The sequence below is a fragment of the Falco punctatus genome (genome assembly GCF_963210335.1).
Source record: "Falco punctatus genome assembly, chromosome: 13".
NCBI classification, from domain to species: Eukaryota; Metazoa; Chordata; class Aves; order Falconiformes; family Falconidae; genus Falco; species Falco punctatus.
Window position 1 is genome coordinate 24,444,528 of NC_137593.1, and position 27,951 is coordinate 24,472,478.

General features: G+C 42.5%; 1 protein-coding gene across 3 annotated transcripts in view; it reads right to left on the minus strand.

Annotated features, from left to right (window-relative positions):
• LOC308072599 (uncharacterized protein) overlaps positions 1-27,951 on the minus strand; it is a 108,070-nt gene that overhangs the window by 48,191 nt on the left and 31,928 nt on the right. Inside the window, exons 2-3 of one of the 3 annotated variants that reach the window (XR_013931718.1) lie at positions 14,591-27,747; positions 13,759-14,474 (exon numbers count right to left, since the gene is read on the minus strand). Coding sequence is in view for 1 of the 3 variants with exons in the window: in XM_080409687.1 (XP_080265813.1) it covers positions 14,591-14,695 (105 nt within the window). In the remaining 2 variants the exon portion in view is untranslated. Of the gene's footprint in view, positions 1-13,758; positions 14,475-14,590; positions 27,748-27,951 lie in introns of those variants that run through there. The other 2 variants (XR_013931717.1, XM_080409687.1) reach the window with 2 other exon arrangements.

The window sequence follows — 27,951 nt, forward strand, 5'->3', positions numbered from 1 at the left end:
AAACCCAGCACAATTTATCAGAGGTTTTTTGTTGCCAGTGATTTCCAGGAGAGTGCTTCTGCCTGCTGAAGTGTGGGAGCAGCCCTGCAGCTCGCTGAGTGGCAAGGACATGGTGTGGGTCTTTGCCCAGCAGTGGAGGGGGGTGAGAGGCTGTGGAGGCTGGTCCTGCAGCCTCCCTTAGCTTAGGTGCATGGGAGCTGCCATGCCAGGCAGTAGTTTGAGTCTGACTTGTGTAATGGGCTTTTTGGCTGTGATTGTTGCTTCTAAGATGTTAAATTAAGCCTTTTTTCGTATTACTGATATGACAGTGCTACTGACCTTCCATTTTTCTGTAAGTATGTCCTATTCTTCCCGCTTTGCTACTGGGGTGTGCCTAAATCTGTGGCTCATGTTGGGGGGGGGGGGGGGGGGGGGGAGGTGTTTAAGTATGTCTCTTAGTGGATTTAGTGTCATTTACTTACACAGTCCGGAGTTGCTGTAGACATCAACAGCACATATCTGTATATGTAACATTTGTTTTTGACCAAAAGGTACGGCTGTCACCGAGCCTCCACAAACACCGCATTTAGACAATTTCTACTTGAGGGTAGTTTTAGTTGGAGCATTGGAGGGGAGTAAGTTTTGTTGCTTAAAGAATGAGTTCAAAGAAGTTTGGGGAAGTGTCCCTGAATTATTAATCCCTGCTGTGGGTAGGGAAAATTTATGTGCTGCTTATGACTTTTAAAAAAGGTGTTTCCTTGGCTAACGGTGAAATCTAGTAAGAAAGAGCCTGGCCACTGTTGGCATGACAAGAGGAGGTTTCCTTCGTACCTGACTCTTCCCTTAAATTTTGTTGTTAAACTCCTTCATCATTAGCATGAAGTTAATCGTTTGGCAATTTATTTAGCAGCCATCTGTCATTTTGCATATTTTGTAATCTAATAACAGTTGCAGCCATTGGAAGAGACCACTTGCCAATGAGTCTGAGATAATATGGTGGTGTCAGTTCGTTCCAGGCACAAAACAAACAGACATGTTACTTTCATCCTTGAGAGGAACCTTTCAAGTGCATCCAAGAATTCCACAGGGCAAATGCCAAGTCTTTGCATCTGTGTCTCCAAGCTATACTCAGACTTTATTCCATTTCTTTTTGTCTCTAGGGATCCACCAGCCACAGTGTGTCTGAACTGATCGCTTACCACCAGAATCATCTGTGTTTTGGATATCTTTGATATCTTCTGCTCATCCCTCACAACAACATCTGAGTTAAGACTCTAATTAAGGACTGTTGTTTCTTCTCTTGGAGAGTGTTCTTGTACTTCCGTGGCCTCTGCTTTGAGACTTCCTGACTAATGTCAAGGACTGAGGAAATTACTCAGAACTTCTTGTCAGCTACCTTCCTTTTCAAAAGTTTAATTAGTAGAGAATAATGCAGTTTGAAATAAATGTAGCCAAACCAAAAGCCAGCTTCTGCAATGTGCTTAGCTTGTTAGCAGTAAGGCTCTTAGGACTATAACTCTTTTGGAATGGTACAAGCTTAAGACAGTTAGCAGAACTCCACAATCAATGAGTCCCAAAACTGCTTTTACACACACCTGCAGACAAGCTAAAAATATAGAACATCTGGGGGGTGGGTGTGTGTTTATGTATATATAAAATGAACTCTTTATTTTTCCTTTGCTTTGGGTGCTGTTATGTGGGCTAAACCAACATAATGTTGCTAGTGTACTTTAGAACTAAATCATTCCGAAAGTATGATCATTTCTTTGTTCCTGGAGACTTACAAGCCATTCTGTAGGACTCTGGAACTCTCGTGTCTGGAGCAGGGACCACATATGAATTTTTATTGTTATCTTGTGATGCGGCAGGAGTTATGTTTGAATCACTGCAGCTGTTCACAAACCTCAGTGAAGCTGGTAGGAAAAGTTTAAAATAAGTGAAAGAAAGCACTTCATTATGCAGTGGGTGGTGAACTTCTGGGGCTTGCTGCCGTAGGAGTTTGTAGAGGCAGACAGTATGATTAGACATTCATGGACCAAGAGTCTATAAATGGATACTAAGAGGACTGAGCAATATACCCTATAACATCCTTGATACAACAGCTTTGGGGGAGTAAGAAGTAAATGGAGATCAGAGAGTGACTAGGCTGACATGCTCTCTTTAAATAGTTTATCCTGTTGCCACTGAGTCAGGATCCTGGGCTGGATGAGCCATCGATCTGACCCGGGAGGCAGTTCCTGCATCCTCAAGTTGTTCATATAACTTGCACTTGAGCTGTGCAGGTTGCCACTTTCAGCCTTGGCTCTAGAGGTCCAGTCCTTGTCAAATCCACAGTCGGAAGTGGACTCTTTCTGGAGCCCTCTTGCTATCATAAGTAACACAGGCTATTTCAGAACAGAGCTAAGACATATTGGCTAGTCTTTATAGGGAAAATGGTTACCTTGAGTTTTCCGAAGGAGCTATACTTCATAATGCAAATAGCAAGAATCATTTCTCACTGAGCCTCTTACTTTCAGAGGTAATATATCTCTAGCCATTTCCATTAGTTCATTGTCCTCCCCAGCACTGTCCTTTGGCTCAGTCGCTTGGCTTCAGTGAGGCGAAAATGGATCTGAGTGGCATTTGGCTAACATGCTCTGAAACACTCGGTTCATCTGAAAGTCTCTGCAAGTAACAGCTATTCCTACAGCCACCTTTTTTTTGGAATTAACAGGACAAATCAAGGACAGTAAATGTCAAAGCAAAAGGCTTTTTTCCCCTCATGTAGATACAATTCAAATGTAATTTAGGAGACCTGCACATCTTGGATTTTATTTTCCCACTCAAATCTTTTCAGTGCTGCAAAATACTGCTTGCTTTGGATGGGAATTTTCTTTTTGCATTCCCATAGCTTCATACTGCACATAATGTGATATCCATCTCTGTTGTCTTTTTCACAGTGCTTATGCAGTCAGGAATCTCTGTTTAGAGTCAGATCATCAGCTGACAGACACGTGCTGCTCAGGCTCCAGTGAAGCGGTATTGACATTTTTTGGCTAAAGAGAGCTGGGACAGTATCTCTGAGAACACAATGTAAAGTGCTTCATATTTCTCTTGCTGGTTCAATGCTTGGAAGAAGTCCAGCAAAACCCAATGTGGATTAAAAATGGAAACTACTTCTCCAGCCCTCTCTGTATGCTGGCTTAGCGATTACATGAATTCACTGGGCAGTCCTTTTTCTTAGTACAGTGCAAACATACCCCAAAAAGCAACTTGGTATTAAAATGTGAAAAAATCAGTGTTAATCTAGCCTTCTTATGACCCTGTCACCATTAGCTGAATTTACTTCATCAGAGAGAGTACCTTCTAGGTGACTGTACCCCAATAAAACTCTCACAGCCTTTTGGTTCTTTCCATTATCTTGCTTACTGATTGAATTGATTTCATCATTTGTAAGATACAGATCGAAGGCATCTCAGCACATCTAACACACAATGCAGACCATTAAGAAGTGCAAAAGAAAAGCCAGCCAGTTCATACACAAACTCAGTACAATAAACCTAAGAACCTGGCACAAAAGCAAACCCAGTAACTGTCAGAGAAACTACTTTGGTAGTAAAAGGGAGCTTCAGTTATTTAGAAAGTACCGTTCCTAAAGCCTATTTAGGTACAAAGCATTCTTGTCACACTTTGCAACAGCCATGATTAAAAACTATTTGAGGGTAAAAGTGTTTTCTGGTATTTATCAGTGGGTCATTAACCTTAACAATATCAACATTTCAATTGTCAGCAAGATTAAAAAAGCCCATTATAGCAAAATGAGCACATTGTACATAGAGATATTGGAGTGCTGATGAATTACCAGCTCTGTGCAGATACAGACTTCAATATGGTACAGCCTTCAGTGTACTGAGAAATAAAGGATGAATTAATTGCTGTGTGAAATATAATGCTGAAGACTTAGAGGCAAGCTAAATGAGATGGTTTAGCACATGGAGAGACTTACAGGTTTTATCTACAAGAGAAAGAATATACATCAGCTTTTAGTTTCTGTAGGTGATGCCAGTAATGACGGAGAAAAGCAGACCTGAGTAATGAAGTCTGTGGATCCAGGCTCTTATTTAGATACAGATGAGAGGAGTCCAGGCAGGAAACAGGCTGATTCCATCCATAGGACCAAGCAGAGGGACACAGAGACAGGGCAGTGAGTGTGAAAGAGGAGAGGACCTGACAAGCAATACCCTCTTGTATCTACCTGGCCCCTTGTTTATGTGATTCCAGGTGAAGATAACCCAAAGGACCATCTGGGCCTCTAAATTTTGGGGTTAGAATTGAGTGCATGACGTGCAGAATTTAGGGTCCATATGGCAGGCATTGCTAATTGTTACCAGGCAATGCATTGTATGTATAATGTGCTGAAACCTGCTGTATAGAGAGCTGTAGGTGCAGAACTCCTCTTGGAGGAACAGTCTTCTCATTGCAGAGCCAGTGCCGGTGCTTTGGGGTGCATACAGCGTAATGGAAAGCTCAGTGGGGAGCAGGCTGTAGAAAGAGAAGTGGTTTGGACAGGAAAGATAAAGGCTCACAGTGTATTTCCATGGTATGCTGGGGTAGAAGGGGGACCTGAACCTTGCAGTGACAGGATCTTTACCATCCTCTCAGTAGCAGAGCCAGGGAGAGTTTGGTTGGAAGGAAAGCCTTAGGAAGGAGCTCTTTTCTGCATCACAGACCACATCTCCATTTGCCACTTGCTTTCACCAGAGGCCTCCTACATGAGGGACTGTGCGGGATGCAGAGGCACCAGACCACTTGTGCGCTCCAAGGTAAAAAGGACTAGGAAGCAAAGTCCATGCTGGCAGCCCTGCTGGCTACAGTTCAGGACTACCAGCTGTCTTGCTCTCTAGTACAACTTTTCAGCTATAGAAGTAAAGATATCACAGGAGCCTTTGAGAAAGGATTTTTGTTGCTCTCTTTCCCTCTGCTGGTTATTTTTCTAAGTGTGTGTGTACATGAGAAAGCTGTTAGGGGTTCATTTATTCTTGTCAGATAACTTTCATTACTGTAATAAAATTCTACTGACAGCTTTTATTTCTGGATTCTGAATTGTCATGCTTTTCTGGGGGTTCCTTCTGACCTCCAGGATGTATAACTTGGGTGAGAGACATGTCTAGCATTTGTGAATGTCTTAGAAAAACCAGAATTCAAAAAGCCTAGCAGTTCCTGTCTGGTAGATCTAATTTCAAGCTCTAGTAAGACCATGGAAAGACACCGCAGATCAGCCCAGAAGGCAGCACTAAGAGCAGGCTGATGCTCTTTTATAAAGTGAAGCATCAGTGCAGAGATGACCACAAAGGTCAGCCACAGCCTAACAATTACAGATCCTCCAAAAACACGTGGAGGTCTGAGACCCAGCAGCCGCCTTCTCCTTTTTATATTTTCTTTTGGTTTGATACCAACATAGGTACCCAGTCCTTTCTGTAGTAACGGAGACAAAGGCATGGTTTTCTAAGGAAACTTCAGGAAAAGAGACCCCTTGGCACAAAGTTCTGTTCAGAAAAGCTCTTTCGTATGGGGAGGGATGACATACCTATTTTAGGATTTCCCAAATGAAAACAAAAGCCTATGCAGGCCCACTGCAAGGCATACTGCAGATATGTAGTAGGTCTGACACTTCTTGAATGGTTACAGTGTAGGATTTACTCTACGATGATTTGGGTGCATGTTCAACACAGTCATGGCAGTTCTGATGAGTCCCAGGAGAGACTGTGCATATATGCAAGGGCACATGGCTCTTGTGTGGCAACTGTTTGTGCAGTCTGGCCAGCTGGAACTATAGCTCTGATTGAGCTGCTGCTTCTGCTCCAGCCATGCTTGGAAACCTCAAACAAATAGCAGGTGCTAAGAGGGAGTGTACTAAAGTGTCCCTACATACAGTGACCTGCCTCTCCTTTTCTGTTATATGCCCTCCTCCTGTCAGGCCCCTGTTGGAAAAGGACTAGTGATGTCTCCTTTTCAGGTGCCAGAGGTTTCCATATGAGACTGGGCAGGTATGCTGAAGTTCATCACCCACTGCAGAATCATAAACATGTGATTTAATTTGGGCTATAAGAATGAAACCTGTCTTGAAAACTGGATTGTTGTAAATGAAGACTTGACTTGATATTAATGTGGTTTCTGGTGATATTTTACTCATAAAATTTAATTTTGAAATGTTTGTGTCTTTTGGCTGCTAACTGGCAGAAGGGAAAGAAACAATTAGGAAAAAAAAGCAGGGGGTTGATGAAGATGATGTGTAGTGGAAATTACCACATACGGATGAGATTCATTCTTGCCTAACACGTTTTCTAGAAATCTGAAAGGGCACTTGGTGGTATGTGAAATCATATATGATGCCAGAGTAGTCTTGATATGGATGGTACTCAAGATGAAGGAAAGATACAGCAGCAAGTGTAGGTACTAGAAGTATGACCTAAATGCCAGTGAATAGGAATCTGCTTGGATAAAAGCCATAGAGGGCATCTAGGAGGAAAAATAACTCCAGACCTAGAGATTCAGTGGCATGAAGGGAAATAGATGTGCAATCCAAAAATGATAATGGACAGCAAGTGAACATGCAGTGCAATCAAAGTGGCAGGTAGAAAGGTCAAGGCAGTTGTCAGCTCTGGAAGCACAGATGACATGTCCTCAGAGCACGGAGGCAATAGCCTTTCTCTGTGTATGTCCAGGAGGAAGTTCAGTAGCTATAGGAATGTTAACAGGAGAAAATGTAGGCAACTTGGAGTAATGCCAAAGACAGGAACAACAATTAATGGGATAGAAATATATGTTTATAGTTAAAGAAAAAAAGATATTAAAATGCTGTGCGGCTTTAGCACTCATTTTCAAATAGTAAAGATAACAATTTAGTATAGAATCTCCTGCCCTACACCTTTGTAATTAACAATGTAACAAACACAAGTTTGGAGCTTTGTGCATACCCAGTCTCTAAAAAGACACGGTATCAGTGCAGCACCTGCTGTAAATGAAGCTGGAGGACACAATACCTTAGGTTAAAAGAAATCCATTGTTTCCGAACATTGTAGGCCAAATTCTACTCTCTTCACATCCGTGCACTTCCACTAAGGTAAATTAATTTGCCCAAGGGGTATTAAATGAACCGTTCTGATTTATAACAGACAAAATCCTTGATGAAGGTACCGTTCACAACAATTAAAAAGATTGAAAAGTTAACAGTATGGATAATTGGAAGTGTAGTGACTGATTGATTTATGTATGACTGTATTGTTATGTGTCAAAACATTTATTGTTAGTAATACAATATTTGTGGCATAGCATTGATAATGTCTTGCAAACTATCTGCTATTCAAACAGTGGCCATTTATCACCCAGCAAGATGCATTGAATCATATATCATGAAATAGTTTGAAAATACTGTTCAGTGTTCTCCAAGCCGTCTGAATATTTATTGTCAAATACTTCACTAGCTTTGTTCTTTGCACATCTACTAAAATTAGATTGCTTTAACTTAGTGACTGCTAGATCCACCATGGAATGACTGAGTGGATTTGATGTATGCAGATGTGAACACTCTGAACAGTTTTCTGAAACAAAAACTATTTTAAAGAATACATTTAACAAGTATCTTGGGAAAAGTCATCTTCTCAGATTTCTCTTGCTATTTTTGGTTGACTTGAAACAGAGAGGAAGAAATACAAGAACAAAAGATAATCAGGAGGTGTGAAACTGAGTTCCTGTGTGACTGTTTTATAAATATTTGATATTATCCTTTGCCTGAATGGAGCTTTGTTTGGGGGAATCAGGCAGCAGATGTTTGGCTTTACCTGATATCTACTTTGGCAGCACATTTTACTTCCCTGTTTTGCACGACATGGTGCTGAAGCCATGTTTTGTGTTTATAGCCTTTTGGGGATACCAGGCCAGATCCAAAAGCTGCAGAAGTGACGGGAAGACTTGCATTGACACAGTTGGCTTTGGCCCAGGTTCGGTCTCACTGTTTCTCTGAGTAAGCGAGGGACAAATGCTGGGTTTTGCCATGTGACTATTCAATGACAAATACCACTTTTCATCTTTATCATCTTTCAAATTGCTGAATTCCATCCCTACCATTTTATCACGTTTCTATATTAAGATTAAAAACATAAAAAATGTGTACTTACGTCTGTTTGTTTTCAAAGTAAACATGGAAATCTGATCATTTTAACTAGAATGTAGTTTCTGTACCAGCTACTAAAATATTTGTATTGCTTTTGCATTCCTCTTTTGGACTAATACTGCTTTAAGTACTCTGTATTCATAATGGACATGGTCGTTCTTGCAAAGAGCTATGCAGTGCCAAAGAACATTTCTTAGTGCTATTTGTTAGTGTCTGCTGGCTAGTTAAGCACCACTGCAGATGTACGATAGCTGGAATTTGCTAGAACTTAACCGCCAGAAATACTTCCCTGTTACTATAAGCAAAACTGGACCAAAATATTGTTATAGCTCTAATGAGCTATAAGCCAGTAAGGAGAGCTGTAAAGAGAGGAGAGATTTCAATATCATATCAATATCACAAGTGCAGAGTGGAAGTGCTTGTTCCACCAGTGTCAAGTACCTTGCAACAGGAATTGTCATTTGACAGCCATGACCTTATCTGTCATACTTACACACCTGTGTGCCATGCTGTACCCTAGCAAAAGACAGAAATACAAGAGCACTTCTGTGGCCATTCCTCCTGGAGTCTTAGCCTGCTTATGGTCTTGTGTGGGTTGTAACTTTAAAAGGAAGAGCTGGCAGCAAATGAGCCGGAGTCACTTGCAGGTTTTTTTCCTCACAAAGCCTTCTGACCTTGAAAAGCCTTAAAGCTGCATTTGCCATGAAAAATAACTTCTACTTAGTGCTGAGCACGTGTATTGTTGCACAGACAAATAGACAAATAACAATGTGAGTACATGCCTTGATCATTTATCCTCCTCTGAGGGCCATAAACCATGAGTAAATGCAACAAAAGCAGAAGATTAATAGTGGCTGCACAATGCTTTGCATTTTTCATAATGATTCTCTACAGATAGAATCAGTAAGTGTCACTAATTGGTAGGTGCTTGTTCTGCATGGGGGCCCAATCCTCCCTCTGGTAGAGTTGGAGGCCAGTCTCTGGTTCTCATGTTGGGGAAAGCAGGAGCAGGCTCCTCAGGAACTGCAAAGGCTGCTTTTTAACAGATGCCATAATTCAGGCAAAGGCTGTGTGCAATGCAGAGAAAACCCCAGTAGCCTGCAAAGACGGTACCAGCCAGCCTGTCTGGTGCATGGGCAATTGTTTGCAAACCCACTGGTGGCTATTCAGGCTTGAGGAGAAATAGAAGGTTGGCCACAAGCCAGCTGCTGAATTTGACATGTATTCAGCTGAATGACTGGGCTGGCATAGTAATATAATCCTGTGGTGTCCTGCTGGTCTCCTTCAGATCTTGTTGGCTTGTTGGCAGCCGCTGATGCTTGTTCCCTGTGGATGTAAGGGTGCTGTGCAGGAAACTGCTGGAAAGACTGCCTACCCAGTGTTGTCCAAACATTGTCCAAAGCAGAAAGTATGTGCAGGAGTACCCCATGCTGATTGTTGTGTAGGCCTGTACAGGCCATGGAAAAACACTTCAATCAAGTTTTTATCAAATTTACTTTGTTGCTTAAACTGACTTTTTTTTTTTAAGACTTACATAAAAAATAAGGGCATAGTGTGTCTTTTCTAGTGCTCTTAACTCTGACATTACAAATCTGCTTAAATCTAGTATTATGCCAAGTAGAGGTACCCAAACAACCTCCCTGAAACAGCACTGTGTTCGAGCATGAAGCTATGCCAATGCAGCTGTGCTGCTCCCAGTACCCAACCAAATTTGGCTCTTTATGTGCAATCTGGGTGTAGTGTATGGGCTCAGAGACTGACCATACAATTAGGTGCTCCGAGCCGAACTGGTACCACACCCAGCACTTCAGACTCCTCTGTCAGACCTCCCACGCTGAGATGATGATGGGCCCGAAAGCCATGAGCTCTGGTTTGAGCTGGACGCTTGATTTTTGAAATTGCCACACACACATACTGCAAGACTGTTCCTGTTGCCAGCTCTCTCAAATGTAAAGCTTGAATTGATTTGGGCTATGCTGCCAGAATTTCCCCAAGTGAACTCAAGAGAAGGTCATCTTACCACAGATTTATCTAAAAAGCTGCCTGGTGGTGTGGATCTTTTTCCATTTCCCCGAATCCACAATATCTTTATCGTATATACCTGCATAATTTCTCCATAGCATTGTTTAGTGTCTCTGTGCTCATGAGCAACTCCAGGGATCTGTCCTGCTCCAGTCTGAGAATGACACTGGAATGGCGTCTCCTCTGCAAAAGGGACAGATGGAGACATGGGAGAGGGAAAGTGTATGGGGCTTGCCAACCTCTTTCTGTCTGCATCCCTCTTAGGTAAGTGGACTTTGTCCTTTTCTCTTCTCCCCAGTCCTAGTTAAAACCTCTTTTTAGCTTTCTGTGTCCTACAGAAATCTTGATTGTCCTTCCCAAGGAGGCAGGAAAATAGGGAAGGCAGCTTGTTCAGCTAGGTAAGGCTCAGAGCACTGTCACTCCGCAAATGGCCCTGGTGGAGAACAAGCCCATTAGGGAAAAGCTGTCAGAGCTTTAAGTGCCTCTGCTGACCAGGCATGTGCTCTTTTACTAGTCGCTTTACCTATTGCTAATTCTCATCGTCTCTACCCCTGTTTCTGACGATTTGTACATGTCTCTGTGCAGTGTCTTGAACACAGTAGGGTTTCAGTCTGGCTTCTTGGCACTGCTGTAATAGAGGTATTTCTGTTACCCAGAGAAGTCAAAATCCAGCAGGCCTGGGATGTGAACATTTGTGGTCAGTCTCAAAACCAGAACCAAAGCAGCAGCTTTGTTCTTTTCAGACAGATCATCAATTAGGGCCAAAATCAGTAACGTGTCAGTATGACTTACTGACTCTAGGCTGCTTTTTAAAAAGCATCCAAGACACAGACTATTAGTTGACATGATATGGATATTCATGCAATGTTTACCCTGCAGTTTTTGAGAAATTTTTGAATCTCCAGAATTACTAACTTCAGAGCTCTCTCTCTTTACTATTTATGTAGTGGTTGCAGCAATCAAACCAGTATTCCTTATGTGAGGCAAAGATTTGGAAGAAAAGAATGCAGAGTAACACAAAATCCCATCCACTTAAGCTAAGGAGGATCATAGTCTGTTCGGAGAATAACCTGATCGTTCATTACTGAACTGCAACATCAGGTACTTCTGGGGTAATCAGAGGTATTGCCTCCGGAAAAACTGCATCTGAAAAGAGACTGGCTGCCAGACATGCATCTTTAAAGGGAGAGGAGCTTCTCTGCTGCAGACCAAGGAGCATATGCTCTTCCCTTCATGCTGCACTATACGGTAAAGAAAAGGAGCAGGGCTTTTTGTAGAGCAGTCGTGACACACCAAACATACATTTGATGTTCAATGGCCTGGCGCAAGTGGAAGCGCAGGATTTGGATGGCAAACATCTGAAAAGGTGTCGACTGAGGCTACCAATGCACTATAGATCAGAGCTTGAGTATACTGCTAGAAAAAATAATCCCATGCAAACCCCTATTCCCTCTGTATTCAACATCTTATATTCTGTTCATTACTCGTGCATTCTATAATTTGCACCAATGCATGTTGGGACTTGCTAAAAATGAAAGGAGAGCTTGAGAGAGCAGATTTCAACTTGTATGTCATATCCAGGCAGGTTCCCTCAGTATGAACTTTTCAAAATTTCCAGGCCTGACTGTTCCATTCATTGGCAACAGTTTACTAGTGCCCATGTCTCCTGTGCAGATCCAGGGGACTAAGAATCTTCATCTCCTTGTTGCTCCTTAAAACTGTACCTCTGTGAGCTGACAGTGACGTCTTTACAGTTAAAGATAGTATTTTGCCAGTGGAGTTCTTGTACTCTTTCTGAAAATCCCTGCCTATAAAAATGAATCTATAAAAAGGGAGTATTTGAATCCTCTTCTAGGCATAAGCATAGAAGGCTCTTTTCTAGGTAATATGTTGTCAAGGTCAGGGAAACAGCTGTTACCCCATGGTTTTAATTTGCTATGTTTCAGAGCTCTGGAGAGTCACGTTGGCTGTTGCTGTCATTAATGGAAAAGATTTTCAGGCATTGCAGGGTGACAAATCAGAAGCGATACCCAACTGGAGAATGAGTCCCTGAAACTATGTGAACCAGAAGATGGAGGGAGGTGGGGGAGTGCAGGGGAGATGGTTGGTCTTGCAAATACAACTGAAATCAGCTGGATAGGATTGACCTGACATTTGCCTTCTGAGGGTTTGTGGGTTTTATTGCTGCATGATAGAGTGCACCTGGCACAGGAAAGGGTTTTGTCTGGCAATGAGGAGAATGGGTCACACCTGAAAACTCTGGCTTAAATATCCAGCTAGAATGGCAGTGTTATGTAGTAGATTGAAAATGAAGGGTGAGGTGTGAGGCTGTGGTTCCAGGTTTCTCAGGAATTCAGGGTGAGGCTTCTCTGCAATCTGTCCCTGCCTACCTCAAAGAGACATGATTTATAATGGCAAGCATCACAGAGATTTTTGTGGCAAAGTATGCATTGTATTCTGAAGATGTTTTGTTGTCTGAAGAGGGGTTTTTGAAAGTTTTTTTTACATCTCTAGCTAATTAAAATGTGGCTGAAAGTAAATCACTAGAAGTACCAGTAGGATTAAAACTTAGTGAAATTTTATGAAGTAATTAGAATGGCATTTGTACAGCCAGTGGCCAGATCAAAAATGCAGTTTTATCCAAAACCTATCTGCTATATTTTTTTCTTATTAAGCACTTTGACCTTCTGCTGTGAACAACAGAAGGTTTGGCAGGTGATAAGATGTGCTCTAGTCACAAAAAGAGTAGGAGAGAGAGTTGCTATAACCCTGGAGTTCACGGAGTTTTGCTTCCAGAGAGCTTGTTATGATTTTTCACTTGTCCCTATGAAACCTTTGCACTGAGGTCAGTTTTTATGTGAGCTCAGAAAGAAAACAACCTAAATGGTCATGTATGCATATCCTTTCCTTCCATGGTTAGCCTGGGTTCAGGCTTGTCCTAAACTTACCTGTGTTCTTTTATCTAGGTCAGACACAAAGAAAGTCTTATGTGCTTGAAGACTTGGGTGGGTTGTTGGGTTTTTTTTTCTGATCAAAGATACTACCTTTTTCCACAAACTTTGCTTCATTAAGATCCTCGCTAAAGATAACAAAATGGCTGTGAAGACTGTTATTTCATGCTTTCTGTGAGCTAACCAAAGCCAGCATTAACTTGTTGCTAAATAATGCTATAGGTTGTCCCTCTGTCTCTTTGTCTTTGCAATGCAATCCTAAAATACAGTTCTCTGCAGAAGGTGGAAACTTGTCACCTTGATCTGTGAGAGCAGTGGTTGGCATCACAGGAGCTGGAAGGGCACCAGCTGTATTAGATGGTGGAAAGGCTCCTGTGAATTTTCTTTAGAGCCTGCAAAGAAGGGGAGGTATTGCAGCGGGGGTAGAATGAAATCTCAGAGTCTAATCAGAAAAGGGTGACATTGCTGGATTGTGGATTTCTTGTGTTTGGGTTTTAACATCAAAGCTTGCTGGATGGCAGGGTTGTCTTCGGCTGCCTCCAACAGAGTAGCATGCTCATGCTGACTCTCCTCTCTGCCACTGTTCTAATATGTAGACCAACTGTGAACAAAACTAGAAATTGCTTCCTCAAGTTAGACAATGAAATACTTCAAGTAAAGCATAGGAAAATGATGTGGAGACAGGTCTTCATGAGGGATTTGTGAGCAGGAGAATAGTCATAGGTGAGGCAGCCTGTGCCAGGGCATGGGGCTCTTCTCCACTCTGTTCTGTGTGTTGCCAGCACAGTCACTATTACATGGGTATGGATTATAATCTGCTTTCCCTTTAGTTCAGACGTTTACTAGTGACAACTCCCTGCTCCATGGGCATCCCTAAAATTCCCATCTGAAATACCTTACAGAGACTCTCTGAAAGCAATGAAAACCTATCCTGAAAATCACATCCTTGTCAGAATATTTCCAATTGGAAAACTCAGACTAAGCCACATCTGTAGAAAATACAATTTCCAAAAGAAGCCATGGATTTTATTTTCTTTCTTTAAAGATAAAACATTGAACTAAGTAGTACCCTGTAAAAGATGGTATATTTGTATTAAGTCATTGCAATCAGGAAAACATACTGATTTATTTTTTTTCCCTTGTATATTCTCTGCGCAAAGTTTCTAAGAGAGCTTTGCTTGGCAGCTTAGCTTTCTGTGGAAATGGGGTGTGGTGACACTACAAAGTTTCCTTTTCTTTCCCAAGTATTTATCTGGCCCACGGAGTCAAGTGTAGTCCTCGGACAAAAACACGTACCCACCCTTGTCAAGCTGTCAAGGGATAGAAACCAGCCCTGCATGTGGGAGTTGATTCTGCTGCAGAATCCTCTGCTAAAGGTAAGGGAGAGAGACTTCTGCTGGTCAATGGCTTCACAAATAGGAAAAAATCTGGGTTTCTTTAAAACACTTGAGTTTGATTTGATTACTATTATATTTTCATTTGTTACCTTATGCTGCAGAAAATGGCATGTCTTGCATTCATACTTGAGGAAATATCTCACTGCTTTGTGTAGAGATGCCTTGAGAAGGGTCTTGAATGCAGCTATATTCATTTGAAAGAGAAATATGCTTTCAGTTAGTGTCCTGCAAGTACAGGCTAGCCAAAACACGCCTTTCTAGGTCTTTGCTTGAGCTAACGGAGCAGAGGATCAACCTGTTTAGGATTAATCTGCTGTTAGTCATGCTGTAGGACTGCTTAATAATAGCTTTCACTCCTATGACAACAATGGGAAAACAGAGGAACCAAGTGTGTTTCAGTGCGTGGGGTTTGTTTTGTTTTGTTTTTCATCATCTGCTTGATTCCTTTTCTAACCCAGCCTCCTGTCACCTCTTCCTGACATGTGTCAGAAGCACTTGTGGCTTTTTTTGGTAGTTACAGAATCAAGCAAAATGGGACCCTCTCCTCTGCTGGTGTTTGTAGGTGCCAGAGTAGCAGAGATAACTGTGCTGCACAGGGACATGTCTGTGCCATGCAGGTTGGTGCCACGTTGGGGGTGTCAGCTCCTGAAAGCGGAGTCGCCGTGTCAGCACAGTCCTGTGTTTGGGCCAGCCAGTCTGTGTACACACAGGTGCAGTGTGGCCGTAGCTGTGTTGCTGTCAGGCTGTAAGTGAGCAGGAGCACCACTGAGCAGCACCCTGGTATGTGGTGGTGCCAATTCCCAAAAGCTATGCTAGTGTGTAGTGGATGCCTCTTAAAAGATGTTAGCTAGGCTGTGGTATCAGCACCTTAACAGAGCTTAGCAACTTTGCTACCCTGAGAAACTGCACGCATCTGGCAATGGGATGAGCGAACACAGGGTTTACTAGGCTGTTAAATAGCTTTTGTAAATGAAGCAGCCTGGTAGAGATCTTAAAATTTTGGTCCTTAGATTTAAAAGAATTTTTTTTCGTTATATTCTTCCACAGTCAAGAAAGTCAAAGTAGCCTCCCTGCTGTTCTCTGCCTTCCAGGCTCTATATGAATGGAGATGGTAGGACAGAAGCTGTTTGAGACAAAGACACTAATCGTTCCAAAATGTGACTGGGTTGACTCTGCTTGAATCCTGTTTTGAAGTCCTTCAGATCTGTCATTGGTATGGCTTTCTATCATCTTCAGTCAGATCTAGCTCTAAAGTGCTATTTTCCAACCCTCATCTGCAATTTAGGCACCACCACAAAGGATGTATGAAGGGAAAATAGGAGGAAGAGGATGACTACGACTATCCTTCCTCCAGAAATGATTTCATATGTGTTTCAATACTGTAAGGCATCAGGGAAACAGGGAAAAATATGGCTTCAATACAAAGTGCATTCAAAACGCATCACAGGTCTTTGTTAACGGGTGACCACAGCGATATTGATCAGTGTTTGATTTGTTTTGCTGTTGTAGCAATGCTTTTCTGTGCTTCCCTGAACACATTGTTTTTCCATTTTACTTTTTTTAAAATTACAGAATCATTCCAGGTATAGAGTCCTGAGTAATTAAGATCTTTCCAGGTCCCGACCCTTTCCTATTAGTATTAGATGGTGAATTAACCAGGACTATTCTTGCTTGTTTGCGTAAGCAATATCTTATGAGTTGCTTTATTACTACCAATATATATTTCTGTCTTTGGAAGGTGATGTATTGGCTTTTTTTTTATTCATTTATTTACAAAGAAAGAAGACTGCAAAAATGTAATCTGATTTGGCATCTTTCTCTGGCTTCATCAAAGAAATTATGGCTATAATATTTATATGGTAAAATGACAAGGACTAGCCATCACTCTTTTGAGATTACCATATTCTTCCAACAGCAAGACTCTCCCAGAATTTATTTTCATTCTATATATTGTGGCAGGTGCATAGGTGTGAAACAAACAAATAATCTGGAAGAAACCTTCTGTATACACAGAGAATACATTCCAAAATAGTTATCTTGGAAAAAGTGAAAACTCCTGCACGGTCTCTGCAACTGCTGAATAAACCCAGCTGCAGAACCTCCTGGAAGCTGCTAGTCTCATTCTGTTTGTGCTTTGATCAAAGACTTTCACTGCATATTTGGAGGTAGTATCTTATATACCAGCGATGCCAAATGTATGGCACTGCATGTTAAGTCATTCATACAGGTGAAGAGATAGTTGCCTCTAAGGATAGTCTGGGTATATTAAGGCTTTGTTTAGCATCTGGAAGCAGCTCAGGGTGAAGGTAGCTTGTTTTGCCAGCAGCAGTGTCATTAACGTACAATCTGTTGGAAAATGTTTATCAGCTGAAAAATAAACTACAGTTTATAGTTGCAGTGAAGTGGACCTGCATAATTTGTATGCATTCAAAGCTGTTGTCTTGATTATTGATTAAGGCACTGTTCTGTGAAAGTCAAGTATTCAAGAGAGAACAGTTGGAGAAATGCTAGGGTGTTTTTTTTATAAATTTACAAAGGTGAAACTAAGGTAGAGCATGTTTGGTATCATGTTGACAGGGTTACTGTGGGTGGCCAGTGGGATCTAGAGAAGAACCAAGCTAGATGAGACACCTAATTCTGTAAAAGCCAGAGAGAACCAGGAATACATTTGAAGGCCTTTTCTAAAGGTGTTAACAAAGAAGCCCTTTCCGAGTGACTGCAATTTTTATAAACATATCTGAGCTAGCTTGCAGAAAAAGCATTTCCAGCTCAGACTGACGATACCACCCAAGAACCATAGGCTTAGGGTCTCGTCCCAGCCAGTGCCTAAATAGGTAAAGAAATCAACGTAAAATGCTGATGACAGTGCTGAGAAGCGTGGGTCAGAATGTTTCCTGCTGTAAATGACTTGTCTGAACACCCTTGCTGTGGGCAGAGATGCAGGCCAGATGACTGCTGCGGACCTGACTCTTCCCACAGCACCACATGTATTTCAGACCCGCTGCACACAACTGCTCCTGCAGGCTGCTGTCACCGCCTGCTGCAAACACTCATCCTTCCTGAAAGTGAGCAGCCCAATTTTCCTGTTACTCTGTATTCCAAGTGTTCCAAAGTCTTGGGAAAAATGGGGTGGAAATTTTTTTCCCCCATTTCCTCTCTTTTCCTTTCTCTGTGCTACTGAAAAGGAAGGGAACATTCTGAAAGCATGTTTCATTTTGGGAGGGTCAAAATTACTTTTAAAAGTAATTCCAAAGAGTATTTCACATATTTGCCTAAAAAGTTAATCTTCTATCTCTTCTTGCATTTTAAAGTGTAAATACACATCATTGCATGAGCAAAGATAAGGAAAAAAGTTTGTTGTTTTTTTTACCAAATCTTCTCATTTTTAAACAAATGCAAGTTTTGCGTATACTTAACTGGTAAGCACCCAGTTTGCTGAGGGTTCAAATAATCAGCCAGAAAAGCCCCAAATCTCTTCACCTTGTCTTTCAGCAGTAGTTAGCTGTTCATGTGAACAAACTCAGTGGAGTTACAGAGTCCTCAGCCAGCAGGAAGGTCTCCTCCTCATCTCCATGTGTGGATGGGGAAGCAGTGACTGGGAGAGGACTGAGGGGATTCGGCATGGTCTGCTGTGTCTCAGAAACACAGTTTTCCTTAGAGGGAAGTATTTCTGTTGCTTGTCCTGCAAAGGAAGTGTATCCATTTAGTAAATCATGCTGAATCCTCAGTATCTTGCATTGTTGATAGCGGTTACAACAGACTAAAATCAGCAAACACTCCGAAATCCAAGATGACAGCTAGCCATGTCATATATCCTAGATATGATAGCCAGTTTGTTGGTACACAATGAAGATGACGTGCTTGTGTAACCTGAGCACACGAGCCCCTAGTTCTTTCACTGTGCAGTGAATTTCCTGGTCACCGCACATAGCTCCCCACATGTTGTTTATCCTTCCCCCTCATCCATGGATGGGACTGTCTCGTAATCAGTGGCAGACATGGGGATGGTTTTCTGTCTCTTGATCTCAGGAGGGAACCACAATGGAAGGAGAGTGCATCATTTCTGGCTTTAGACAGAGAATGATTAAGCTGGATGGCTAAAATAAGATCCAGGCTAGGCATGCTGTTGACAGCACTCAGAAAAATTCCCAGGGATGGATTCAAGCTAACCCTGGTACAGCCTAACTACCATAACTGCAAATCTAGCTGTTAGCAACTCGAGGTGTGTGCAAAACACCAAGCTCTCCTGTCTCCTTCATTTTTCCCTTGATGTTTATTTTGAGTAGCCTTTTCTTCTTCTACATGTCTGGTTCCACATGTTCCCGTGTTAAAGGATTTATTTGGAACCTTACACTGACTTTTTATGCAACTGTGACAGCTTCATTAAACTTAGTGACAACTGTGGTGAGCTACAGAGGGTAGTGACTTCATTGGAAACTACAGCAGGAGAGGGGAGCTGTGAAGGAAAAAGATTTAGTTTTGAATTCCTCTCACTGTGTACTTAGGACATATGTATGCAGAGATACTAAGGAAAGTTAATCCACATTGATTTCTGATGTGAATTACTTCAAATGCAAGAACCTAAACTTTGGAAGTGACATTTCCTAAAATTAATGTTGTGACGTTTCAGGGTGGTTTTGGTTTTGGTTTGGTTTTATTTTTTAAAAAAATGTTTAGACAGTGTGCTTAATGTAGTTTGACTGAGCAACTAAGCACACGTGTCATTGTCTACCATGGACTCTCAAGTTAGTATAAGACCTTAGAAACAATACAAGTACACGTATAAGTAAACGTTAGGCATGACATTACTGTCACTGGGGACTAAGCATAAAAACATGTGTGTGTGTTTTGTTTAGGCATGATTTTTATCCATAGGAGATATGGAATTTTTTCCAGGTGTTGGTCCTCCCTGAGCTTACAGTTGTTGAATTTCAAATATTGGCAATCAATGACAGAGCCTTTAATTTCTTTTCAAGGTCAGCCTGTGCTCTTTCTCTTGGGAAATCCTTGCAAACAGTTTTAGGGCTATAATCTCAGATGATGAAAGTCCATTGGTTTTAATGGAGTTGTGTCAACAGGGAACTTGCCTGTTGGATTTGACAGAGCAATGGAGACAGCCTGATGGCAGTAGCTTCTGTTGTTGTCCCTGCAGAGGGGAATGAGAACATGGATAATCCTCTTCAAAAAGGATTGGGACTCCCCACATAGTCTCAGAATGAGTTTCACACTGTTTCTGTATTTCACTGCAGCAACAGGAAAAAGTAGCTGAAGTCTAGATGTCAGTTTAAAAAAATTACATATATATATATATATATATTCCAGAACTGAACACAAGTATGAAATCGGATATCAGCAGTAACATGCTATACTAGAACATGCATCACATGGGGTGGAACATTGTCTTGGCTTTCCTATGAGAAAGAGAAGCACAGTGTTGGGTTTCTGTTTGAGAAGCCCAACAGTAAACACTGTCCTCTGTCATGTGTGCTTTGGTGTTGAACTGTATGCTCTGACTTCAGGTATGTCCAGAGGTACTACACACAGAGTAATTACAGCAGCACCCTTCTTGGCGAGAAGAGGTCTATACTGCATCTAAGCTGACGCTGCTTTCTGCTACTGCATCAAAGCTGCCTCTGGTTCCCACTATAGGTTATTTAAAATGCCTCAGGTATATTTACAGTACGCTGCAGTCTGCAGCACTGATACATTCTCACCCTCCTGGCCCTTATCAGCCCGGGATTTGCATACTGGGATTAATCACAGCCTTGGGATCCTGTGTCACAGAATCATTCTCTCAGTGCCCACTGTAGAAACTCTGTAGATCAACCCTCTGGCAAACAGTACTCTAAATACCTGTCTTTCTGCCTTAACTCTGACAGGTTTTTACAGCCTTCTGAATACCTACATCGTCCTGTTGCTTAGATTGGTGCCTTATCCCTTGAAATACAGTAGACTTTATTGTATCTCTTTAAGTACTCCAACTTAATCCTATCTAATTTTTATGAAATAAAACTAAGAACTAGACTACAGTCCTAATTAATATATCTGCATATTTATATGTAACTTCATATTTGTAGGTGTGTCTATTCTAATTTAAACCCAAATACATGTTTTGCATATAGTTTACATGTAGGCATATGTACATAAAATCATATATATGCATCTTGCATGGAGAGTATGTGGAGATATCCACACTGCAAATGTGTTTGCCTGTATAAAATATTTTTTAAAAAAATTAGAATGTATTTCTCTGTATATTTATATTCAGTAATACTAGTAGGTGCTCAGAAGGATATACCCTGCCAAAGTTATCTCACAAGATGTTTGTTTAAAAGATCGTATTTCCTAGACCACTTAAATGTTCCACAGTATTTGCAGAAAAGCTAAATGAAGTGGTGACCTCACACCAACACCACTGCTCTGGAAAGCATGAGGTACAAGGTATAGTCTCCATATGCTTTAAGTTAATACAGGTACAATCACACGTGCACACGTGTATGTGTGCTCATCTAAACTTCACTCTGAAAACCCAGCCACGGCTGCATGAAGCTTCTCCATCTTCAGTTTTAGTTTCTTCCTGAATACTGAGGGAGTCTAAATGACTATTTGTTATGTTAATTGAAATAAATAGTATTTTTCCTCAGGCTCTAGATGGCTTTAGGCAACAAACTGATATCCCTTCCTGTATGAGGGATAGTGTAGAAGGGAAAACAATGTTTGCATCGTTTTCACATGAAATAACTTCTACTGATGTAGAAGCCCATGAACCCTCTCAAGCCAAGTAACCCCCACCCCTATTAATCTTTCATGCAACCAGTAACAGAAAGGTGCAGCAAATAAACAGCTGCAACCTGAGGGAATAGCAGATGGCTTAATGTGGGTGAAAGGAGCTAGATTCAGTAATATTGCTGCTGCCATGTCCTAGACGTTATTTGTGCCAAATATATTTTTATTAATGTTTATTTTTATTTTAAAAAAACATAGTCCAGAAAAAAAGTAAGAGTTGGGGCCTTTCAAAAAACTGCCTTCACTGCTCCTTTTCAGTCCGGCTAAAAAACATTGATTTGGTCCAGTCAGAGGCTGGGAACCGTGTATGATTTTTGCTGCTAAATCTGCTAATGGTAGGTAACACAGGGAGAAAATTAAACAGTACTTCTGTGAGAAATATAAACTCTAGCCACTGACTATATTAGCAAACGCTGAATGATAATAGGTTCCAGTGTTAAAGTATCAATTAAGCTTGCTGTAACGAGTGTTTATTGCAAATCAGGATCACAGTCTTGTCATGGAAAAGTACATGAGGATGTTTTTAATTAATAGAATAATATAGTTGTGCCTTAAATGAAAAAACATATTTGCATATGTTTACTTTTACAGGAATAACTAAGTGCAAAATAAGCTTGAACAAGTATGTTCAAGAGGCAAGTAGGCTTTTGCATGAACTGTCAAACAAAATTCCTCTAAAAAAATTCTTATTTGTTGAGTTACTGAATGACTGTTAGAGAGCAGAGCCTGGTAAGCATTTAGTTGAAACCTTCCCATAAGGAGGAAGGAGGAGAAAACAGATGCCCATTTAACTAGAAGTGTGAAAAGGGTGTACAGAGGGTCAAAGACTGTCAGGACAGAGAAGATGAGATGCGTGGTCTACCAAAAAAGACCACCTGTCTGAAGTGGCAGAACAGATTGTAAAGCACTGGCAAAAAAGAAGACTTGCTAATACTTTTTACTTTAAACAAAGAGTATGGTGTACAGAGCCAAAATAATGGGGAATTGAAATAAATAGGGGACAAAAGGTGGAGTATTTGACAGCAATTTTGCTCAGCTTAACAGAGACAGACGGTGAAATGAGAGTTTACATGGAGAGTGCCGCTGGCCGCAGGGGGCTGCTTCACAGGCCGGCAGTTGCCCATCCTGCAAAGGTAGATCAGTGACTGCACATGATCACTCAAGGACACTGGTCGTGCCATGAAATTGGCATCTTATGAAATACTGTATTTTGGGATCTCTGTCTTCAGGCTTTGCTCCAAACCATTAAAGCATGTGACTCTAGGTGTTTAGAAGGCCCCAGTTTCTCTTGATCGGTACAGGGACTATCTCAAGCTGGTCTATATTCACATTACATTTAGGACTACAGCCCTAAAGCAGGAGATTTACATTTTAGCCCATGTGCTGAGAAGTAAAGAGTACCAGGCTGATAGCTGAGCAGCCTTGCTGAGCACATGCACATACCTGCCTCCAGCATGAGCTGTGCTAGGCAGGAGGAAGAGCGAGCTCCAGCCAGGTCTCCACTGCTAAGGAAACGTTGATCATTTGCTGCACATACCACACTGACTGCACTGCTAGAGGGATAGGGAGAGGATTTTAGGGGTATTGCTTCTCCTTTTCTGATCTAAATGTATCCGTGCGTGTGGTGAGTTTAATTCTACTAAAAAGGTCTTGGTTTGCGAATGGCTGCTAGGTCATGAAAAGTTCTTGCTGAAACCTGTGGTGCTTGCTCTTTACTCTGACTCCAGTTTAAAAATCACGGAATCATAGAATGCTTTGTGCTAGAAGAGACCTTAGAGGTCACCTCATTCCAGCCCCCCTGCCACGGGCAGGGACACCCCCCACCAGCCCAGGTTGCTCCCAGCCCCGTCCAGCCTGGCCTTGGGCACTGCCAGGGATGGGGCACCCACAGCTGCTCTGGGCAGCCTGGGCCAGCGCCTCGCCGCCCTCACGGGGGAGAATTTCTTCCTCATATCTAATGTCAATGTGCCCTCCTTCAGCTTCCAGCCATTCCCCCTTGCCCTGTCGCTACGTGCCCTTGTCAAAAGCCCCTCCCCAGCTTTCTTGTCGGCCCCTTTAGGTGCTGGGAGGCTGCTACAAGGTCTCCCCGGAGCCTTCTCTTCTCCGGGCTGAACAGCCCCGACTCTCTCAGCCTGTCTGTAGGAGAGGTGCTCCAGCCTCTGATCACCTTCGTGGCCTCCTCTGGACTCATTCCAGCAGGCCCACGTTCTTCTTCTGCTGGGGCCCCAGAGCTGGACGCAGTGCTGCAGGTGGGGGTCACGAGAGCGGGGCAGAGGGGGAGAATCCCCTCCCTGGACCTGCTGTCGGTCACGCTTCTTGTGATGCAGCCCAGGATGCGGTTGGCTTTCTGGGCTGCGGGCGCACACTGCCGGGTCACGTTGAGCTTCTTGTCCCCCAGCACCCCCAGGTCCTTCTCCTCAGGGCTGCTCTCAACCCATTCTCCACCCGGCCTGTATTGATACAGGGGGCTGCCCTGACACATGTGCAGGACCTTGCACTTGGCCTTGCTGAACTTCACAAGGTTCACACGGACCCACCTCTCCAGCCTGTGAAGGTCCCTCTGGACGACATCCCTTCCCTCCAGCGTGTCGACCGCACCACACAGCTTGGTGTCATCGGCAAACTTGCTGAGGGTGCCCTCGATCCCACTGTCCGTGTCACTGACAAAGATGTTGAATAGCGCCGATCCCAGTACGGACCCCTGAGGAACGCCCCTCGTCACTGGTCTCCACTTGGACACTGAGCCGCTGTCCGCAGCTCTTTGAGTGCAGCCAGCCAGCCAGTTCCTTACCCACCGAGTGCTCCATCCATCCAATCCATGTCTCTCCAATGTAGAGACAAGGGTTTCGTGAGAGACGGTGTCAGATGCTTTGCACAAGTCCAGGTAGGTGACATCGGTTGCTCTTCCTTTATCCACCAGTGCTGTTGCCCCACCATGGAAGGCCACCAGATCTGTCAGGTACGACTTGCCTTTAGCAAAGCCATGTTGGCTGTCACCAGTCACCTCGTTTTCCATGTGCCTTAGTACAGTTTCCAGGAGTGTCTGCTCCATGATCTTGCCGGACACAGATGTGAGACTGACCAGCCTGTAGTTTACTCGGTCTTCATTTTTTCCTTTTTTTTAAAAAGGGGGTTATATTTCCCCTTTTTTCTGCTCAGTTTAACTGCCTTGCCTGAATGACTGAATAACTAGCTAATAGCCAGGATGAACTTTATGTCTGTTTAAATGCTTGTGGCTTTGGTGTATAATGTAATATGATGCTGTCCTCTGGGACAACGTGGGAAAATGTAAAAACCAGTTCCATACGCATGTTTGCAATATTAGAAAGGCAGCTTCATCAGGTTGGGCAGGCTTGGATTCTTTTTATAGCAGAACAAGTAAAACAAGGCTCTGTTTCTCAAAATCTTAGGATTAAGAATTTTTTCAGAAGAGTAAATATTTATAGAAGTTATATTTAATCGTTTCTTCACTGTAAAAGGACAGCTCATTTTATTTTTTTAATGAGCCTTCTACAAATAGACAGTTTAGTAGACCCAACTTTCTCCTCATTTAACCATGTATACCTGGGTAAACAAATTTCAAAATCAACTTTCATTCTAGTATTTGTGATCACCTAATTAGAGGTTTATATGGATACTTAGTGTTAGGTAGATACTCATTTAATTACACACCTGACTTTTGCTGCATAGAGTAAAACTGCATGCTTCCTGTGTGCAGCAGAAAATAGCTCCCCAGAAGTTCCCCAGACAAGGCCAACTTCTATCTTACTGTTCTGACAGAAAGCAAGATACTCCAGTGTTTCTTTTGCCAGGTTATTAGCAATTTATAGTGGAAAATGTGGCTTCAAGCACCTGAACTGTAGAGTGATTCAAGTTCAGCTGTGGTGTTAGAGGGGCACATGCCTTTGTCCCTGCAAAGGCATCAGCAGCGGGTCTGGTCCCTGAGCTCTTATCGTGGCTCTGAGAGTCTCTTCCACAGGAGGACCTCACTCACAGCCTCCAGTTCTTGCTGCGTGTCAGGAAGCAGTTTGCTAAGCAGCACAATCTTGATCCTGCAAGATGTCTGAAGCTACAAGAGAAGAACAAGCACATGGACCCTGTCCCAGTGCAAGTATGAAGAAAAGTGACATGTGGAAGAAAAGCAGCGCAGCCTGGGCTACGTGCTTTCAGATTGAACAGAAGTCAGTCACAGGATCCTCACACGCTCACTTCCCTAGTCATAAATAGTGAAATAAAACATTTGTCTGGAGACAAGAATGTAAAAACAAACCTCAGTGCCCTGGGCCTGAGATCGTTCTGGTCCTGAAAAGCTTTAAAAGGTTCCTCTTCATTCAGTCCCAGTTACTTCTGCCTATCTGAACACAAACTTCTGCAGCCTCTTCCCAGGCTTCTTGTTTCTGAAACAAAGCCATTTCCATTTAGAGCCCTCCAAGCCCCATCCACCATAAGCTTTTCTTTGACCTGCTGGGTGTGGACAGTTTCCCCAGAGCACACTGTCGGGCCCACACTCCCTTTACCAGACATGGTCAACAATTAAGCTAATTAAGCTATATGCAGGACTAAGTCTATAGGGCCAGATTCACAAAGGGACTTAGGTGTTTGAAATGGGAATTAAGCTGATTATCAGCATATCACTCTCATTATACAGTCTTTGAAACTTTCATAGCCTTGTGCTTGTGCGCATTTCCTCCCGGAGAGTTCCTGTGTGCACAGGGAGGGAACAGAATTCCCTTTATGCTGTTCCCTCAGTGAGAACTGCCCCAGGGCCAGTCCTGGGCCAGGGATAGCCAGCCCCCACCTCACCCATCCAGTGCTCAGAATCTGTGAAAAGCTATCTTCCCCACATCCCTGCAATAGGCTTTGCTTGCTCGATGTGGTAGGAAAGCCTGTTTGAACCGTCTTGTTTCACACCTTTATGTACAAAATTGTCAGGGAACAAAAGACATTTTTGTTAGCAAAGGCTCACAGAGCTTTTCTTTCATGTGTGACAGATGCTTTCAGAATCCATTTGAGAGAATCTGCATAATTGATACACAACACCAGTGACCCAGCCTGAATGACTTAAAGTCTTTATTTTCATCTCGTGTGGATCAGAAGCAGCCAGTGGAATTTGTAAGGCTCCATTAAGATGTTCAGGTCTTCAGGCTCTCTAGCAATGGGGGCCATGTGAATACCTGAGGACAAATAGCCTAGGTTTCATTAGCAAGATAAAATCCGCAGGGTGAAACATGGGAAATCAAATGCGATAAGGAAATGATTGTGAGCTGGTTATGCATAGTGTCAGCCACAGCAGGCTGAAGAATAATAAAAGGAGGGAAAATGATGAGCTCTAAACTGCAACAATTGCCCTACGAGCCTTCACTGCTGCAAGATATTTCCTTCTCTCTATCAGTCCTAGCAAGGGTTAGCAAGCATTTTAATAAAAAGCCAATATGGAAATTTTTTTGACAGTGTACACTCTTCAAAGCATTGTTTCTGTCAGTAGCATGTTGTACTACCAGTACCTCTTCAGATTTTCATTTTCATCCAGGCATAAAGGCTCATCCCAAAATGAGAACTCAGGTGGATTACTTTCCTCTCATTGAATAGAAAGTATTTGAACTGCTCAGGCTGTGAGCTTGGTGATTCTGGTCGAGGCTTTTGGAGGCGCTGTAAGTTTCCCAAGGATGAGAGATAGATAGATGCTACAGGTGTCATTTTAAAAACATTTTACAAACCATTACTTTGCTTGTTAATGGAGCTCTCTTTCATTCTCTAATTCTTCTTATTCCCTAAACCCTGTGGATCACCACAGCATCCATGCCTTGGTTTCCAGGGTACGTGGTTCTGCAGCCTTTACAGGGTGATGGAGTTCCACCTAGGGTTGACAGCAAGGCCTGGCCTTCCAGAAGTTCCCCCTAGTAAAGGCCAGCAATATTCAGGTGGGACTGAGTGTTCTGAAAATAATACATCCAGAGTCATACAATACTCATTTCCAGTAAAGTGGTGAGAGTCATATTACCAGATTTATCCCATGCTCAGCTTCCTGAGTCACCACAAATCATTGGATGAGTTGCTTATCCTCACCATGTCGCCATGCTCCATTTAAATTGGGGATGAAGTCTAGTATTTCTTCACCTGCCAGGAACACTGGCTTTGCACTGATGACTTTATGTTCTAAAATAGTGATCAATGTAAGCACTTAGTTTCTTCCACCTTCCTGTGCAGTCCCTGGTGCCTGCGTGAGTGGCTTGTGCCAGGTGCCCTTGGGAGCTGGGCTGCGAGACCCCTGCGTTGGATCCAGTATGGCAGGTCCCAGGTTGCTGAATGCTTTGCGGCAGCGCAGCAATCATATTTCTTCTCTGTCGAGTATCAGTGTGGTAAGCAGTGCCAGTCTGGAAGACAGTATTTGTTCCCTTTCCCACTCTAGTTTCAATAAGGTTTCTAAACATATCCACAGGTACTCTTCTGTTCCAGCTTTCTGTGTAATTACAGAGCAAAGAAGCATTTACAGAGCGAATGTGCTTTAGGGGCGGGGGGGAAGCTTGGTGAAGTATGGAAATCACATTAAAAATTATCATATCAGTAACCATGAATAAACTGTCAGCACAATTCAGCTTAGCACTGTAATCACTATAAAGCATTTTAAGACACATTTATGTTTAGTGGCTGGTAAGAGTGAGAA